The sequence below is a fragment of the Manis pentadactyla genome, chromosome 1 (genome assembly GCF_030020395.1).
Source record: "Manis pentadactyla isolate mManPen7 chromosome 1, mManPen7.hap1, whole genome shotgun sequence".
Lineage (NCBI taxonomy): Eukaryota > Metazoa > Chordata > Mammalia > Pholidota > Manidae > Manis > Manis pentadactyla.
In genome coordinates this window covers 233,609,625-233,627,920 of record NC_080019.1, presented here as the reverse complement: position 1 = coordinate 233,627,920, position 18,296 = coordinate 233,609,625, and the positions used below count along the sequence as shown (strand labels likewise).

At 58.5% G+C, this 18,296-nt stretch overlaps 2 protein-coding genes across 7 annotated transcripts in view; one reads left to right on the top strand and one right to left on the bottom strand.

Annotated features, from left to right (window-relative positions):
- The window catches only part of NEK4 (NIMA related kinase 4), a 29,074-nt gene extending 24,295 nt beyond the window's left edge, over nt 1-4,779 (bottom strand). Inside the window, exons 1-2 of one of the 5 annotated variants that reach the window (XM_036878201.2) lie at nt 4,610-4,779; nt 41-307 (exon numbers count right to left, since the gene is read on the bottom strand). In XM_036878201.2, coding sequence (XP_036734096.1) covers nt 41-154 — 114 coding nt within the window. In that variant the 5' untranslated portion in view covers nt 155-307; nt 4,610-4,779. Of the gene's footprint in view, nt 1-40; nt 308-1,870; nt 2,166-4,609 lie in introns of those variants that run through there. The other 4 variants (XM_036878200.2, XM_036878203.2, XM_036878198.2 and 1 more) reach the window with 4 other exon arrangements.
- Nucleotides 4,780-5,893: 1,114 nt separating this feature from the next.
- ITIH1 (inter-alpha-trypsin inhibitor heavy chain 1) lies at nt 5,894-18,283 on the top strand. 2 transcript variants are annotated; one of them, XM_036878191.2, is made up of 22 exons: nt 5,894-6,056; nt 6,321-6,341; nt 6,651-6,817; nt 7,247-7,351; nt 7,716-7,878; nt 8,402-8,515; nt 9,779-9,904; nt 9,989-10,105; nt 10,801-10,969; nt 11,057-11,182; nt 11,946-12,127; nt 12,363-12,548; nt 13,483-13,622; nt 14,104-14,258; nt 14,338-14,352; nt 14,725-14,745; nt 15,106-15,186; nt 15,275-15,388; nt 16,171-16,372; nt 17,210-17,382; nt 17,844-17,955; nt 18,067-18,283. In XM_036878191.2, the coding sequence occupies exons 1-22, from the start codon at nt 5,955-5,957 to the stop codon at nt 18,194-18,196; spliced, it is 2,721 nt and encodes a 906-aa protein (XP_036734086.2). In that variant the 5' UTR covers nt 5,894-5,954; the 3' UTR covers nt 18,197-18,283. The 2 variants fall into 2 exon arrangements, with proteins under 2 accessions (XP_036734086.2, XP_036734085.2); XM_036878190.2 differs by lacking the exons at nt 5,894-6,056; nt 6,321-6,341 and having other exon boundaries at nt 6,675-7,351.
- The last annotated feature ends 13 nt before the right edge of the window (nt 18,284-18,296 follow it).

Below are 18,296 nucleotides of genomic sequence, written 5' to 3'. Positions count from 1 at the left end.
CACCTTGAAGCGCGTGGGATGCTGTGAGTCTGGGCAGTACCTGCAGAGCCATGGCGATCTGAACAAACCACTCCACCACCCGACTCTCAGGCAGAAGCCGCCCCTGTTGCTCTTTGAGCTTTCGGTACAGATCACCTCCTTCGCAGAAGCCCATGACGATGTACAGCAGACCGTCCCCTCCCTCCCAGGACTCCTTGTAGGTGACAATATTAGGGTGCTTCAGCTGAGACAACAGCTGAGCTTCCTGTTCAGCGGCCCGCCGCTCTCGGCTGGAGGCGTTTCGGAGGTTCAGCTTTTTGATGACATACTACAAAGGAAACATACGTTTTTACCAAGCGCAAATAAGTACACAGTTTTATAGGTTCAGAATGTATTTGAGGGTTCTCCTGAACGTCCTCTAAACCAGCCCCCTGGAACTTCTCAGATAACCTATTCATTTTGTTATTCACAAAGCACAAAATTGGGAAAAAGATTTGCTACCATGAATTATACAGGTTAGACTTACAGTGGGGCATGGTATGGGGAGGTCACACACACACAAAAACCTGTACCTTCCGTTTGCATTTTATAATTTCATTAATGGCTAAAAAATGAGTCCATATTAATATATCACTGGATCAATCATAAAATCTGCTAGAAATTCCTTAACCTAGAAGTTGCCCCTAAAAAGGTGCATTAAATACGGCTTGAATATACATCTGCAGCCATGAGTCCATAGCTTACATTAGAATGCTCAGAGGGATCAGGTTAAAAATCACTGATCCTGAACATACAAAATTATTCCCACTTAAAAAAAAATCAATATCCTCTAACACCTGATGCATTGCCCTCAATCAACTGAAAGACCATACAATTTATAATTCAACAAACACATACATAAACGTACTTTGTAAAATGTCAACTGCTGCTCAAATGTGAGGTGCTATTATTATTGCCAGTTCCCCTATTCTCCGCTCAAAATATCCAATGACACCCCAACCACTGCCTACTGAATAAATCTCTGATGCTTGACCTTATGTTCCAGGCAGAGAGCCACCAGCACTTGACACAAGGTGGAAAAGGGTAGGTAAGAGGGCCTTATACTTAGGGGGATGTCTTCTCTCAGCTTGTCTGGGGCAGTCCCATTGTCCTGGTGTAATTATTAGTAGCGCCGCCTTTCAGTTTCAAAATTATCCCATTTGGTACATTATATGGTTACCCTACTTACAAACCCTATTAAAGAGCTGTCTCATAACCTGAGGGTAATGGGATAAAGTGCTTTAACAAAGTTTTGATAACATTAAGTATGCTTCAAACCACAGCAGACCGATTGGAGAAGAGCAAGTCAGGTGGCAGGGAGGCCCAGCGGGAGGCCTGGGCCGTCGCCCCGGAAAGGTGTCCCGGGTCGGGTGGCACCAGTGAGTTGGGGCAGAAGCCTGCTGGCCAGCGGACAGATGAATATGGGTGTGGCAGGAGTCAGGAATGACCCCCAGGGGTGTCCAGCTTGGGCGGCTGGCTGGTTGGTAGCGGTGGTCACTGAAATGCGGACTGTGAGGGACGCTTTGGCGGGAAGGTGATGCATTTCAAGTGAGTCCAGGCCAGACGTATGGGGCCTTTCATCAAGGGGCGACACTTGCCCGGCGCTGTTAGGTACGGGGAAAGCCCGCTCTCGCGGAAGCGTCAGGCGGAGGGTAGACCGAGCAAGCAAGTAGCGCTACTAGGCCTACCGGCAGTTGGGGCCAATCGCAGCAAGGCCTGGCCTACGCGGGGGTCTGCGACGGCTTCCCTGATTAAGTGCCCTCCAGGCGGGTCCTTTCGGACCCCCCGGGCCTGGCCTCTGGACGGCGGCCTCGGCCTGCCCCCGCCCCTGCGGCGCCCCAACCCCGCCGACCTGCCTGCCGTCCCGCCGGTGCCTCACGAGCGTCACCTCCCCGTAGCTGCCCCTGCCCACGACCCGCAGGTAGCAGTAGGCGGCCAGGGGCATGTTCCCGGCGAGGGGCCGGCAGTCGGGATGCGGCGGCAGCGGCGGGAGGCCCCGCTCATGCCCGAGAGGCTGAGGCGCCAACCACTGCTGCGACAGCCGGGCCCCGGCGCGAGCGCGGGGGCCTGACCCACGGCGACGCCGCTGCCATAGCAATCCGGGCCCGAGCAGCCCCGCGCATGCGCCGGCGGCCCGGGAGGACCGGCCACCGAGCCAGGCGGCCAGAGAGACTCCCCCGGGCCCTGCGCGCGCGCGGTCTCGGCTCGCGGGACTTCCGGGGTGCTGGCCGCGGCAACGTGGTGCAAGCTTACCCTCTTTGGGCGTTTATTTACTCGTTGTAAGTCCCTTGCAAATGTTATTCACTCATCCAACTAATATTGATTGGCCACCTACCATGTGCCGGGCCGACAAAGTCCCTCCCCTCCTGAAGTTCGCACTTAATAGGGGTGACAGACTAGATTCTACAAGTAACATTTGTCGTATTTGCTTTATCACGCGATGATTAGCGTATGTATCCAGCGATCCATCTTATTTATGATGCTTTTCAAAATAAATTGAAGCTATCAGTACACTTTGGTGAACCCTGAATGCTTGAGCTTGCCTACTGAGAACTGCCAAAAAGCCTCATCAGAACTCCACCAAACCCCCTGCACTGAGTGACCACATTCTGGCATGGTTTCTGACAGCTGGCAGTGTCCTTGGGAGAAGCCCCGCACCCCTTAAAAGGCCTGCCTATGAAAGCACAAGCTGCCAAAAGAATTTACCATTTGTTCCAGCCAGTCCCTTGGCTCCTACCTGACCCCAAGACAGCTTTTCCAAAAATGACTCATCCCCCTGGTGCTTTTCTTAGTCTTCATCCACCCCTCTTTCCCTCAGCCACCTTTGCCCTTCTAGTGAATCCCCTCCTTTCTTGGTCTCTAGAAGTTTCCTAGTTCTCCTGCCCCCTTGTCTACTCCTGTTCTCTTGACTTCCCTGCTTCCCTCGGGTTTGAGGTTTCCCAGGGTTCTGGGTTCTGCCCTCTGCTTTTCGCCATCTCCAGATTGCTCTTCACCAACTCTACAATTCCCTCTACAGACCTAGGGTGGGCCTGCATGGTGCAGGCACAAAGTGAACAAGTCAGACAAAGTCTTGCCCCTGTGGGCGTCCACTTGAAGAGGGAGATGGCCATTTGCCAATGAAGTGTACTAACAAGTTATCCTTGCCAATTGGGCTCAGTGTTGGGCAGAACGGTATTCAGGCCCAGCCTGAGCTCCCAGAGTGTTGCCCCGAGCAAGCATTGCTTGAGTGGAAGTCTGAAAGAAAACTTTTTCAGCAGAGGGAGCACCCACCGTGTGCTAAGACCCAGTAGAATTGTTTTGTCCTGCCCGCTTCACAGCGCAGTGTGAACTCCCTGAGGACTGGGCCAGGCCTGCCTGCTTTGGCACCCAGACCCAGCACTTGGCATGGGGCTGGCACTCAGCAGGCGTGAATGGATGAACTGGGGGCTGACGACTGAATGGATGAGAAAGCACCCACCTACACAATTGGGAAAAAGTCTCTTATGGTGGATGCTGGGAGAACCTGAGGAGCCATGGGCTTGGTGACATGGGTGTCCAGGGCCAGATCACTCAGGACCTGGAAGTGGGTCAGACAGGGAAAGGCCTAGAGCAAATCAACCTTCTTAAGTGATGACTTCGGCTGCTGCCACAGAGTGGACTGTAGGAGCATAACGAAGCAAGGGGAGCAGCCATTGGGTGGGAGATGAGGGTGACGTGGACATGATAGTGATGGGAATTTGGAAAAAAAAGATAGCTGGGCATAGGGAGGCTGGGGAGGGGGTCCAGGATGCCGCCCAGCTTTCTGGCTTGGGTGCCTGGGTGGATGCTGGGGGCCTTCACTGGGGGGAACAACTAGGAGGAAACGAGGCCTGGTGGTGGGCACAGGAGTGGGAGAGAAAGGCCATGAGTGCCATTTGGACATAACAGGTGGAGGGGCTCCGAGCAAATGAAGCAGGCAGTTGGCGGTGTGGGCACAGCTCAGAGAGGTCTGGGCCTGTGTGCTGCCCCCTCCCCCAGCAGCACAAACAGCCTCTCAGGCCTCCAGGCTCAATCCTCAGTGGCCTCAGCTGCTTTCTCTGCACCCCACCCCCCACCCCCCACCTCCTCAGGTGAGTCCTCTGCAACACGGGGACAGTGACAGTATCTGTCTCTTGGGGGTACCCGTGAGCCATACGAGGATGAGGACACAAAAGGCACGGAGAAGCAGGGCAGGCATGAGTCGCTGGTAGCTCACCCCGTACGCTCCCTCCTCCTCTGAGGCATCACATGCATTTCTAGCATCTTGTATGGACCAGGCTAAGGGTAGCCATCTCCCCACAGCCCAGGATTGATCTTGCCACAAGCCTGCTCAAAGTATCTTCAGGGTTCCCCACCCAAAAGCCTGGCCACTTTCACAGTGCTGTGCCAGCCGGTCCCACACAACTTGCCAGTCTCCTTCCCCACCCTCCTCATCATGTTCTGCTGCCACCAGACAGACACCTCCCTCGCCCACTGCACACCGACTTCTCTGCTTTCCTCCCCTCCCCCACCCACCTCCCCTCGCAAGCCCTGCTCCAGCTCCCAGGCACCGGTCCAGGTGACGGCTCCTGCGTCCTGTGGAGACGAGCCCCACCTCCCAGGTCAGTCAGCAACTCCAAGCTCCTCTCTAGCTTCTGACCACTCCTGGGGCTCTCTGGAACGTGTCTGACACCTCTTCCCAAGGCATCGGCTCACTAAAGGCAAAGAGACACTCAAGGTTCAGCACTGTGGTGTCCCCTTGCCCGGCACTGTACCCAACCCACCACCAGGCTGGGCTGATACTGGGGCAGGAAATCACAGAACCTCATGTACAGGTTCCTGCTGATGCATCTCATCTGCCACAAAGGCCAGAAGGTCACTCAGGCCTGGGGACAATCAACTCTTTCCTGGAAGCTGCTCTGTGAGACAAAGTCCAGGACCAGCAAACAGAGATCAAAAGAAGCCTGTGGGCCCCTCTCCCCTGTCAGGGTCACAGAGTGGGCTGACCCGGGCTCTGTCTGCCCCATGTGCTGTGGCTGTGGGGGACAGAGAGGTCTTGGGCATAACAATTAAGAAACTGCTTCTACAAGAGGGATCTCTGGGGTCTTTGACTCCACTTCTCCCGTGTTCCTAGTAATGTAGGGCACACTCAGCCATGACATAATAGGCCTGGGCTTTGGGGTCTACAAGATCTGGGTTTGAATACCTGTTCTGTCACTTGCCATGGGACCTGTGTCCCAGGAACACCGTGAGGATAAAATGAGACCATAACAGGGCTTAGAGCAATGGCGACACAGCCAGCTCTCCATTAGGAAGACATGGTGTCCATCTTTGTCTCACCTTCACCTGCCAGGCATTCCTGCCCAGGTGGAGGAGCAGGAGGCCAGCTTCTGATCCTCTTTCCAAATGTGGGCGAGATGGTCCCGAGAGACGAGGCTACGGGGATCACCCATTGCGCATCCCCGGACCATGCAGACCACACTGGTGCAACCCCTCCAGCGCTGTTCCATCAGAGACATGGCTGTCTTTCCAGCACGCAGTGTCAGCCTCCCTGGCTGAAGGGTCACTGCCAGAAACATGTGTTTATATCTGAAGAATTTTGAAACTAGAACCTAATGAGGTTTAGAAATCCATTTTAAGTGTGGCTTCTTGGCACACGTCACCATATCAGGGTGTTGCCCTGTGCCTGGCCCAGGATGGGTGAGCTGTCAGGGTCTGCACAATTCACACTGGCCGGTGCAGGTCTGTGCAGTGAGGCACAACCAGTGTCTCGTCGGGAGTTTACACAGCCGGGCATCCCCCCAAGGAGAAAGTTTTCACGGCCAATTTTTGATCCTCCAAACTGTAATATTTGCCTTCACCTTGTCTAATGTTTAATCCATGTTTATCCAGCACTTTACTGATTAATGATCTGAATGGGGTGACAAGGCAGCAGGAGCCTTGAGCCCACGGACGGCACCATGGGGCCACGGGTGCTGCTGTTCGTGCACCTGGCATCCCTCCTGGCCCTGCAGGCTATGCCTGCCCAGGGTTCACCCACAGACAGACCCAAAAGCAACAAGGTATGTGGGTAAACCCTCAGACCTGGAACAGGCAGCTAGGTGCGGGGGGGGCCCCCGAGGGATACAGACCCTCAGCCCAGGGGTCTGGGCCGGGGCCTCCCCTCACCCCCCCGACCATGTCTGAGTGGAGAGGCGACCTCCAGCATCACCGGGAGGTGAGGCCAAGGGTGAAGGACACAGGCTCCATCCCGCGCCCATCCCTTGACAATAGGCTGTGGTCCCCTGAGCATTCCCATGCTCACTGGCCCTGCTTTTGTTTTACAGAAGCGACAGACTGTGGACACAGTGAGTGAGACTCTCAGCAAAGGGGCCTGGGAGGGGCCATCACTGCAGCCTGCTTCCCCCTGGCTTCGGGGGTGTGCCCGCCATCAGTGCCCTGGGCAGAAGCACCCCCGTCCTCCAGAAGTGGGCTGCTCTCCCATGCATGTCAGGCCCCGATGCACGGTCTCAGGCAGAGAGAGAGGGGTGGGCCCTCCTTCCCAGGAGCTCTGCTATGCTCTCTGAGGACCCGGCACCCGAGCTGGGTGTGGAGCCCCAGCACCTCGCTGTAGGACACCCCCATCCCAGACTCAATTCCTTCACATCTCGCTTTAGACTGTCGATGGCGTGGTCATCCGGAGTTTGAAAGTCAACTGCAAAGTCACCTCTCGCTTCGCCCACTATGTCATCACCAGCCAAGTGGTCAACAGCGCCGATGAAGCCAAGGAAGTGGCCTTTGACGTGGAAATCCCCAAGACGGCCTTCATCAGCGACTTCGCCATGTACGTGCCCGCCTGACTCCCACACGCAGAGCTGCCCGCTTGCCAGGCCCAGCCTGAAACCACGGCCCGGAGTGGCCAGGCAGTGGGGACCAGCTCACTGCCCAAAGGGCCATGAGTCTGCTCCAGCACTGAGGGGATGAGCAAGCCTTGTAGTCGTCCTGGGCTCCCATCTGGGAGAGTAGCTGGGGACTCTGATAGTACGTTTCCAGCCTGGGGCCCAAGGCTTCTCGCTGGGCTCTGTGGCATGGCTGCCCACCTCACTGCCACAGGGCCCCTGAGCAACTCTGCAGGTGGTGGTGGGCAGTCAGGAATGGCTTGCCACGAGCCACCTGGACAGGGCCTCCTCGGGGTCTGGGCTGGGCGCACCTCCAGGGAAGGTCCCGGGTGCCCGAGCAGGGGCGCCTCCTCGAGACCTTCTCCTCCCTGCAGCACAGCAGACGGAAGCGCCTTCATCGGAGACATAAAGGACAAAGCCACTGCGTGGAAGCAGTACCGGAAAGCAGCCATCTCAGGAGAGAATGCTGGCCTTGTCCGGTGAGCCCTGGACCCTGAGGCCCGGTCTCTGGTGCTCCCGAGTAAGGACAGCTCTGAGGGCTGCAAGGTGGCCGTGTGGAGAGCAGCCTCAGGCTAATGGGAAGCGAGCAAACTGCCCACACCCACATGCTGGCACTGGTGTGCTGGACGGGGCTGGTGTTGACCTGCCTGTCCCCAAACCAGCCTCCAGGGGAAGTGGGCCCTGACCCTTACCAGCCAGCTAAGGCGCGGTGGGTGGGGGAGGGTCAAGGAAACCTGGTAGCACTAAAATACAAGACACTGATTCTGAGGTCCATGCTTTAGGTGACAGGGACCCACAGGTCACTTGCCATTTGCTTGATTTTGCCCCTGGTGGCATGTCCAGGGCATCAGGGAGAACGATGGAGCGGTTCACCATCCATATCACCGTGGGGCCCCGCAGCAAGGCCACCTTCCGGCTGACCTATGAGGAGGTGCTGAAGCGCAAACTTGCCCAGTACACCATCGACGTCAAGGTCAAGCCCAAGCAGCTCGTGCATCACTTTGAGGTAGCTTGCAGGGGACCCCACGCCAGGGAGCAATCTCGGGACAGGGCTCCTGCCCCTCACTGTGGCTCTGAGCGCCAGCCCAGCTCCCAGCGTGGGCCCTCCTGGGCCTGCCCACACAGGGAGGGGACTGCCTCTGATGAGGAGCTCCCGGAACCAGCCAGCCTCCTCCTCTCCGAGCCTCAGCTTGTTCATCTGTGGGCTGGGGATTCCTGCGGATCAGGAACAGCCGCAAGGATCATGAGCACTGCTGAACGTCTAGCAGTTCGTAAATCAGCAAGTCCTGGGCAGCCTGAGGGGCTGTGCTGGTCGCTGGCCTCGCGGCGGCCGCTGAGCTGAGGCATGCGGGCATGCACTTTCATCTGGCCAATATGTTTGAGTGCCTATGCCAGACAGGCCAGGCCCTGTGCAGAGGGCTGGGTGGGGGCTGACACAGTAGGCGGCCAGGACACGTGCTGACTCTCGGCTGAGCCTTGGCGAGGGCCCCCATGGGAGCCTCAGTGCAGGCACTGCCTCACCGATGCAGATCGACGTGGACATCTTTGAGCCCCAGGGGATCAGCAAGCTGGATGCCCATGCCTCCTTCCTCCCTAAGGAACTGGAGGCCCAACTCATCAAGAAGTCCTTCTCAGGGAAGAAGGTGCGTGGGTGGCTGTGGGTGACACTCCGGACGTCTCAGCCTGGCCTGACCCCTTGTGGAGTGTCCAGGCTTGGCCAGGAAGCAGGCAGGGGCTGCAGGTCGCCTGGCACAGGGGTGAGAGGTTTTGTGGTGGGCATCCCAGGGGAACTCAGCACTCCTGATTCTCAGAGCAACTTAGAAAAGCGTCCAAGCTGAGGCTGGGGAGGTGCCCACACAGCTGGTCTGGGCCAGCTGCTGGCTTGCTTGAGCCTCAGTTTCTTCTCTGCCTGTCTCACATCCACGGGGAGGCATTCAGGGAAATAGAGAGCACACAGGCAAACCCCAGATGCTCTTGTGGTTGGAATTCCAAGCTCCACTGTTCTTGGAAACATAATTAGGTTTGGAAAGGCCTTTGGCTCATGCAGCCGCTTGCCACCCATTTGCAGGAGCCCCTTCCCCAGATCTTGGAGGATTGTGGCCTGTGGGTGGGTGACACTCAGCTATGACCCTACTTCTAACTTGCCCTCAGCTGGAGCCAGGAGCAAACCGTTTACTTCCGTCTCCCTTTGGTTGGGACTCCATAACAATTCACCAAAAAGAAATGTGTCTTAGAGCTCAGGAGGGGTTCTGTTTAAACAAAACATGATACCTGGAGTGTTAGCAAATATGCTTGCTTTCAGATGGGGGCCAAGGGAATGGGTCTTTGTCTTCCTAACAATTATTTTCAAGTTTTTTTTATGAGCATATCTTGCTTTTATAACAAACAAAAAGTAAAAATAAGTCTTTCAAGAAAATGTGGGATGTACAGAGGTTTAGAAAGTGTCAGGCGCAAACCATCCCTAGCATCCCCCAGCACCAGCACCAAGTCACAGCAGACCTCAGCTCCCACGCTGGGTCCTTCCTTCCAGCCTCTGCCCTATGTCTGTCCAGGCAGGTTCTATTTTCCAGCACACCGTTTGCTTTTTTTATGGGCCAGTTTTGAGTTGGCTGATGTCTCTCGTGCTCTCACACTGCTATTATTTTTTTGTTTTGTACCCGAAGTGTGAGGCTTGTTGTAGAAAATCCCAGTGCTTCAGAAACATATAAGCAAAGAAACAGGTCTTCTCTCCTGTCACTAATAGGTGTATACTCTCAGCAGCTCGGTGAGGGGCCCACCACACTCATGTCCATGCCCATGCAACACACACACACACACACACACACACCCCTACCTTATGTTGTCTTTGCAAACATCTGGATTGTGGCTGCAAACCAGTAAACGTCTCACACCCTCGCTGGTTCCAGGGTCATGTGCTTTTCCGCCCCACTGTGGGCCAGCAGCAATCCTGCCCCACGTGCTCCACATCCTTGCTGAATGGGGACTTCAAGGTGACCTATGATGTCAATCGAGACAAGCCCTGTGACCTCCTGGTAAGCCTGAAGTTTCTGGTCCAAGACTCTGAGGGCAGGCAGGGTGCTGGTGAGCAACGCCTCACCCCTTCCTCTCTGTTTCAGGTCGCCAGCAATCACTTTGCTCACTTCTTTGCCCCCCAAAACCTGACAAACCTGAACAAGAACGTGGTTTTTGTGATTGATATCAGCACCTCCATGGAAGGCCAGAAATTGAAGCAGGTAAACTGTGGCTTTAAACAGGTCACCAGCAGAAACCGCCTCGGCCCATCACCCACCCCACCCCACCCTGGTTTTGTTGCCAGAGTCTGGGTGTGGGATTTCTGCTCCCGGTCAGAGGCAGGGTGACTCAGCAGGACATCCAGTGGTTAGGGCTCTGGAATCAGCCTCTTCCTCACTGGGCACCGGTGGGCAAAGGCATTCACTTCTGTTCAATGGCAAAGCAGGAACGATACCAGCGCCCACAGGGTGGTGGCTTTTCCCTGGGGGAGTGCTTGGGTGACAGAGCCTGCACACTGCAGGTGCCAGGGATAACTGTGGCCGTCCAGGGGAGGTGACTTGAAGCAGGCACAGCCCACTGCCCAGCGAGCACTGGGCGCCTGTCCAGGGTGCAGGGCAGCCACAGCCAGACAAGCAGAGGTTTAGGAACTCAGCCCACTGTGGTCTCCTGCCCGAATGCTGCCCACTCCAGCTCCTAGTCATTTCTTCTCCCCAGGCTGGGCGCCTCTGCCTTCTCCGTCCCCTCGCTCACCCTCAGGGTGCTGCAGGATGCTCCTCGCCTGGCACCACGTGGCTGCCCTGTCCCTCCCCTCCTGCCTGTCCACCGTGTACCCGTGGATCTCTGAACTGGGTATCTGGAGCTGATGGGAGGCACTGACTGGGGGCCTGTCCCTCCAGTGGCTGTCCTGTTCTTACAGACCAAGGAGGCGCTCCTTAAAATCCTGGGGGACATGCGGCCAGGCGACTACTTCAACCTGGTCCTCTTTGGGTCTGACGTGCAATCGTGGCGGGACTCGCTGGTGCCGGCCTCTGCCGCCAACATGCAAGCAGCCCAGGACTTTGTGCGGCGCTTTGATCTGGCTGGGGGTAAGGGCAGGGCTCTCAGGCCACCTGACGTTGCTTCTGTCCCCATGGAATGAGGGCACGCACGGGTCTGCTTTCTTTCCTGTGCAGCCACAAACCTGAATGGAGGTTTGCTCCGGGGAATTGAGATCTTGAACCAAGCTCAGGGGAGCCTCCCGGGACTCAAGGACCACGCCTCAGTGCTCATCATGCTGACAGATGGCGAGCCCACAGAGGGTGAGTGAAGGGGAGGCAAGCAGGCTGGCCTTGGAGACCCAACCCCTGGGGCTAGGGGCCCGGGGTGGGGGTGGGGCGCCACAGAGGCTTAGGGCAAAGTTAAGCACTGGGGTCAAAGCAGAGTAAACACCGTAAGTCTGAGGAGCTCCAAGGTATATTTCTGTCCTGAGTCGGGAAACTGGGGAGGTTTCTGCATGACACAGGCTGCACGGGGCCTGGGAGAATGGGCAGGATCCCGGGGTTGAGTTTAATGAACTATGTATTCAGCACTACCTATGGGCTAAGAAGTGATACAGAAAACAAGGCACGTCTGCCCTTGAGGAGCCCAGGCCCACTGGGAGAGGCGGGCCCAGGAGCAGATGCTCTGTTGAGGGTCCAGAAAGAACAGGGTGCCAGGAGACAAGGGACTGGCCCAGGAAGAGTCCCAGAAGGCCTCCTGGAAGAGGTGACCTTGAGCTCAGTCTGGAAGAGGTGCCTGGGCACTACAGGCATGTGCAGAATAGGTGAAGCCAGGGTGGAAAGGGCATGGGGGCCTCTCAGGCCATGGCAAGGCTCCATGGGAGGGTTCAGAGCTGCTTGTGCTGGAGCCATGTAGATGGCCGGGGCCTGCCAGGAGCCGCGAGCCGCTGTTACAGTTGCCCGGGTAAGCCAGCAGAAGGCATGGCCCCAGGATGCTGGTGGGGACTGGAGATGTTCTGAGCCAGGAGGCAGGCCCCACTGCTGAGAGCCGGTGTCCTGTCACTGCCCTGGTGTGTGGCTGCAGGGGTGACGGACCGTCCCCAAATCCTCAAGAATGCCCGCGACACCATCCGGGGCAGGTTCCCGCTCTACAACTTGGGCTTTGGCCACAACCTGGACTTCAACTTCCTGGAGGTCATGTCCATGGAGAACAACGGACGGGCCCAGAGGATCTACGAGGACCATGATGCCACCCAGCAGCTGCAGGTCCCCCCAAACTGCACCACCAACAGCATGCCATGGGGAGCCCAGCCTTGGTAGCCATTTGCCCCTCAGCCTAGAGGAGCAGAGAGAGCTCTGGCATGGAGTATGAACTAGCTGCATGAGCCTGCGATTCCTTCTGTAACGTGGGGATCTTGACACACCACGCTGTGAATAGGTTTCCTCACTGGGTGTCCAAGGGAACCCATCAGTTCTGAGGCTGTGCCTCCCACCCCTGCAGGGTTTCTATAACCAGGTAGCCAACCCCCTGCTGGTGGATGTGGAGTTGCACTACCCCCGGGATAGCGTCTCAGCCGTGACCCAGAACCGCCATAAACAGTACTATGAAGGCTCGGAGATCATGGTGGCTGGGCGCATCGCTGACCATAAACTGAGCAGTTTCAAGGCTGACGTGCAGGCCCGTGGAGTAAGTGGTGGGCTGCGAAGGGTGGCGAGGCTGGGCAGCACCCAGAGGCTCCTGACTGGACCACACTGTTCCCCACCCCTTTCCGGGGCCAGTCTGAACCCGGAGTGGTGCCCCCTCCCCTGCAGCATGCCATACCCCCCCCAGGCCCAAACATCCCTCCAAGCAGGCATCCCAGGGACAGGCTGGGATGGGGCTGCGTGGCCCTGATTAGTTGTAGCCCCTTGGTCCGAATGGACCGCCTGCTGCTCCTCACATCATTCCCCCCAAGGCCTGAGAGCAAGAGCCCAGCCTCTGCCTCCACACTTGACACCTGCCATGCATCCAGCCTGGTGCCTCGGTGCGGGGTGTGTGTGCCTGAGACCTGGACCTTGCCCTGGGCCCTGAGTGTGTTTGAGGGTTCAGAACTTGGGCTTTGAGAAAGGCTGAAGTTGGGGCTGCATCCACACTGACCAGAGGGGTGACCTTGAGCAAACGGGTCCAGCTCTCAAGGTCTGTCTCCTCTGAACCACGGGAGGGAGATGGACGGAGGTCCTATGGGGTACATGGAGCGCCCCTGTGGTGCATGCACACACGCAGTGCCTGGGGCAGGACGCCCTGGGGAAGCGATGCCCCTGATTACAGCTGCCGAGAGAAGCACGCCCATGTGCTGCGGTGGGTGGACGGACAAAGCCCTTGCCTGGTGAAAGCAGCTCCGGGAGAGGGCAGGGCCTGGTCCTCCCACCCCTGGGATCCCTAGGCCTAGGCCGGTGGGGCTCACGGAGGGTGCTCAGCAAGCTTTTGTGGATGCCTGGGGATGAGAGGCGCAGTGCCAGGAAGCGGGGAGGCCGAGTGTGATGCCACAGAGACCAGATACAGTGGCCCTCGGAGCCTCTAGTTCCAGCCAGCCTCTGTGCTCCTCATGGAACCCAGCCCCTGTCCCTGTCGCAACCCTCAGGAGGGCCAAGAGTTCAAGACCAGCTGCCTGGTGGATGAGGAAGAGATGAAGAAGCTGCTTCAGGAGCGGGGCCACATGCTGGAGAACCACGTGGAGCGCCTCTGGGCCTACCTCACCATCCAGGAGCTGCTGGCCAAGCGGTAGGAGCCCGACGCTGCCCCACGCAGACACTGTCCACCCCAGGCCTCTAGACTGACGAGGTGAACAGAAAGGGGTGGTTCTGGGCCTTCAAGGTTGCGAGCAGGTCAAACTCCCTGTCTTTCAGCTTTGCTCGCAGAGTTAATATCAACCAGCCCATCAACAGAGCTGGCAGGGCCCAGTGCTGGCACAGGGCAGCCCACTATTTGCCCTCACTGTGGGGCTGCTGCGTCCAGACGCCCGGTGCATCCTCCCAACGTGCAGGGGAGCCTCCTCATTATCCCCATTTAACAGCAAACTGAGGCTCAGAGAGGTCAGACCACTTGCCCCAAGTCTCCTAGAGGCAAATCCTTTGTGTATTTCGGAGGCACACCCAGGAGCTGCCTCCTAAAATCACCAGGTTTTCTCTGCGGGAAGTCTCTATATCATGAGGTCCCTTGCGCCCCATTCGCTGGGGGGCTTGGAGCCGTGTCTGTGTCACAGGATGAAGTCCATGGGGGACGAGAAGGCCGACCTGTCAGCCAGGGCCCTGCAGATGTCGCTGGCGTATCAGTTCGTGACCCCACTGACCTCCATGACCATCAGGGGCATGGCAGACCAGGATGGCCTGGAGCCCCTCATTGACAAGCCCCCAGAAGGTATGTGCTCTGCAGAGGGGGCTTCTGAGGGCCAAAAACCTCCTGGGCTTCAATTCTCTTCCATTTCTCTCCCTTCCAGATTCTCTGCCTTCAGGTGAGTTTTTGAATCATTGTTTTTTGCGGTGGGGGGGCTTCCAGCGGCTGGTCAGGCCACACACGCTGCAGCTCCCAGACCCAGACCCTACACACACGCCCCCCAACCTCCGCGTCCAGCCTCTCCTGGTCCTTGCTTCCCTGAGATGCCTCTCCCCACTTCGCCACAGCCCTGCGCAGGCCGCAGCTCCTTCCGGCCCTCCGTGGGAGCGTGTGACTGTGAAGAGGCCAGCCCCGGGGGTGGGCCGGGACCCCCAGGAGGAGGGCCTCACCAGCCATGGTGCACCTCTGGGCCTGGGGGGCCTCTGGGGAATGAGGCCATGCCTTTCATGCTGGTGGCAAAGGTGACACTGTCCTCTGTTGTCCTCTACAGAGATGCTGGGAAATAGGAGGAGTAAGTGGTGGCCCTGTGACTACGCCCACTCTGCCGCTCTGTCCTGCATGCTGCCGTCCCTCAGGCTGCACACTGAGGCCTGAGCGAAGCCTCTAGCTTATCATCCACTTGCCTGATGAGGAAATGACAGCCCAAGGCTTCCTTCCTCCTCCTGCCCCTGGGAACCCTCAGAATAGCCGCCCTGACGTGGGCCAGGCTCCCCCACCCCAGGCCACCAGCCCCACCAGGTCCCCGAGGAAGGAGACAGACAGGGAGCCAGCCCACGCACTGGGCCAACTGCTGCTTGCACACCCCACGGGCATCGAGGGCTCTGGGTCCCAGCCCCCTTCCCTCTAAATGCCGATCCTTCTCGCCGGCCAGCTTTTGTGCTCTCGGCCTTGCAGCCCTCTCCGACTCAGCCCAGCTCCAGCGTCCAGCAGTTGCCCAACCAAGTGACTGGGGGTGAGTCCTCAGGGGGACCCTTGGCCCCGGCCGGCCCCATCTGATCTGCCCCGTGCCCCATCTAATGCACTCCATTCTATGCCCCCAGTGGATACTGACCCCCACTTCATCATCCACGTGCCCCAGAAAGAGGACACCCTGTGCTTCAATATCAATGGGGAGCCTGGTGTGGTCCTCAGCCTGGTGCAGGACCCTGACACAGGTACGGGTGATGGCACGCCTTCTGCCACACAGAAGGCCTGGGCTCCTCCGCCCTCGGCAGTCAGCCACGGACAGGATGGTGGTGGCCCCCACTGCCCACCCCATGTCCCCCGTTTTCATTCTGCGCCAAGTCCTGTGAATCATGCAGCAGTCCCGCCTCCCCGCAGCATGGCCGCATGCGCCTGAGCCCGTCTCCCCAGGAGCGTGGGTGATGGCTGCTCCTCCCGCCCTCCCTGTCCTGTCAGGCCATCTGCGTGTATTTGCTGAGCACCTGCTAGGGGCTGGGGTGCAGTGCAACCCAGACAAAGCCCCTCCTCCCCTGGGATTTGGGGAGGACAGACCCTCGGATGACAATTTCAGAGCACGAGACGTGCTGTGCTGGGATGGTGACATGTGAGGGGCTTTGTGGCTGTGCTGGTCAGAGGAGGCCTCACAAACATGTCCACAGCACCTACGGTGACCCGCCCCCGCATCAGGACCAGGCCACAGAGAAGGTGCAGGCCAAGTCCTGTCCTCAGGGAGGCAAGGCCTCCTTCAGCGCCCAGAACAGGGCTGGGTAGCGGACAGTGAGTGGGGTCGGGGAGGGAGGGAAGCAGTGCCCTGTGTGGCCTGCACGAGTCTGAGGCTCCCCGTGGGAGGTGAGACCCTCAGAGACAGCCCAGCCTGGGTAGGTGTGGGGGATCTCCCAGGATGGGGGCAGGGCCTGGGAAAGGGCAGGCTGGGAGGCACCGGGGGGGGGGGGGTGGCTCCTCCCTGACCCCATGGCCCTTTGCCCCACATCAGGCTTTTCAATAAATGGGCAGCTCATCGGCAGCAAGGCCAGGAGGCCTGGGCAGCAGGAGGGCACTTACTTCGGGCGTCTGGGGATCGCAAACCCCACAACAGGCTTCCAGCTGGAAGTGACTCCTCAGAACATTACACTGAACCCTGGCTCGGGCGGGCCCGTGTTCTCCTGGAGGGACCAGGCTTCGCTGCGGCAGGACGAGTAACGGGCTGGTGCCAGGGCCTGGGGGGAGGCGGGGATGGGTGCGGTGAGGCCAAGGCGCAGAGCCCCAGAGCCAGCTCTGCCACCAGAGCCTGCCGGGCCCTCGCCCCCAAAGCCATGTGAGTAATGTCCGTGCGGCCTCTGTGGGGACTGCAGATGTGTCGGACCCCATGGACCACCCCACCCATTTCCCCCAGTTCCCACCACCTGCTCCGGGCCTGGCTGCCTGGAGGCCTGTGCTTCCGGGGCATCCTCGCCCTGCAGTCCACCCCCATCTCCACCAACAAAGCTAACTCATCCTCCCAGCACAAAGGCCACCTCCTCCTTGAAGCCTTCCTCCTCCCTTACTCTGCTGAACTCCAGAGTTCTCTGGGCTTCGTAGTATGGCACCAGTCTTAATAAGGCTTGTCTCCTCTTTGTTCCTTCATTCCCTCATTCATTCATTCAACAAACTCTCCCAAGTACCAGAGCCTGATGCCAAGCAGCAGAGCTATAGGAAGAGGTGGGCAAAGACATTAGACAGGCTAGAGTCCAAGTCCTGGCTCAGCCACTTACCAGCTGTGTGCCCTGGGGCAAGTTACTCAGCCTCTCTGAGCCTCAGACCTCCCCGGATGAGTGAGAACTGAATGAGGCTGTCTGCGTGGAGGGCTCGGGACAGGCCTGTCCAGCACACTGGAAGGGCCCCTCACATGACAGCAGCATGTGGGAAGGAGCAGTGACACCTGACCTTCAGGGGGTGAGGGGGCAGGCAGAGCAGCTAGGCCCCAGCGGACAAGGGCAGCTGACTGGAGAGGGGGCAGTGCAGCCACATCTGCCCTCACGGCCCCGGCCCTGCAGGGTGGTGGTGACCATCAACAGGAAGAGGAACCTGGTAGTGTCCCTGGAGGATGGGGGCACCTTCGAGGTGGTCCTGCACCGGGTGTGGAAGGGGAATGCCGCTCAGCAGGACTTCCTGGGCTTCTACGTGCTGGACAGTCACCGGATGTCGCCACGGACGCACGGGCTGCTGGGTACGGCTGGCTGGGAGGGCAGAGCTGTGGAGCTGGGTGTGGAAGCTGGGCACCAGACCCACTGGTCCCGACAGGGCCTCTGAGGCTCAGAGCTCCAAAGAGGGCTTGTTCCGGTGAGGGTGTCAAAAAGGCTGTGATCAAACACAGCGAAACTAAAGCTCAAGTGAGCCTGGGAGTGAACGGGCAAAGGTCCAGTTATCAAACAGAAAGGCCCAGTGGGCTCCCAGAGATCTCCTGGGTGGGGCGGGGCATGGGCCACCCTGGCCCTCCTCATAGCCTTCCGGAGACCCTGCTCTCTAGGGGCACCTGCCCTCCAAACCTTCATGCCAAAGGTTATCAGAAATAGTCAAGCCCTTGCAAGGGATTTTTCAAGCAACTTGAAACCTCCAGTGAGCGCCTCCTGAACCTGACGCAGGAGCAGGGCCCTGCCAGTAACTGCCGCCTCCGATGTGCCTTTATAGGACAGTTCTTCCACCCCTTGGATTACAAAGTGTCTGACCTGCATCCCAGCTCTGACCCCACAAAGACAGACGCCACAGTGGTGGTGAAGAGCCGCCGGCTGACAGTCACCAGGTGGGCAGGCCGCTCTCCCCGTGCCTCTGCCCTCAGCCTTCCCCCAGGTGTCACATGGGTTGGGGGCCCCTGCAGGATCCAAAAGGTGACCCAGATGACTTGTCTCCCCAGGGGCTTACAAAAAGACTACAGCAAGGACCCCAGGCACGGGGCTGAAGTGACCTGCTGGTTCGTCCACAACAACGGGGCCGGGCTGATCGACGGGGTTCACACGGACTACATCGTCCCTGACATCTTCTGAGCCCCTAGCCAGCACACCTGGCAACGGAGGGCAGCATGCAGCCCTGCAGCCCAGGCCCCGGGACTTCCATTAAAGAGGCCATGTCCAGCCCTGCTGACCG

Coding starts and splice junctions, on each gene's coding strand:
- ITIH1 (XM_036878190.2), top strand. CDS start 6,954: ATGAGCAAGCCTTGTAGTCGTCCTGGGCTCCCATCTGGGAGAGTAGCT. Junction 10,106..10,800: donor AAGGCCAGAAATTGAAGCAG/GTAAACTGTGGC, acceptor CTGTTCTTACAG/ACCAAGGAGGCGCTCCTTAA. Junction 17,383..17,843: donor ACGGACGCACGGGCTGCTGG/GTACGGCTGGCT, acceptor GTGCCTTTATAG/GACAGTTCTTCCACCCCTTG.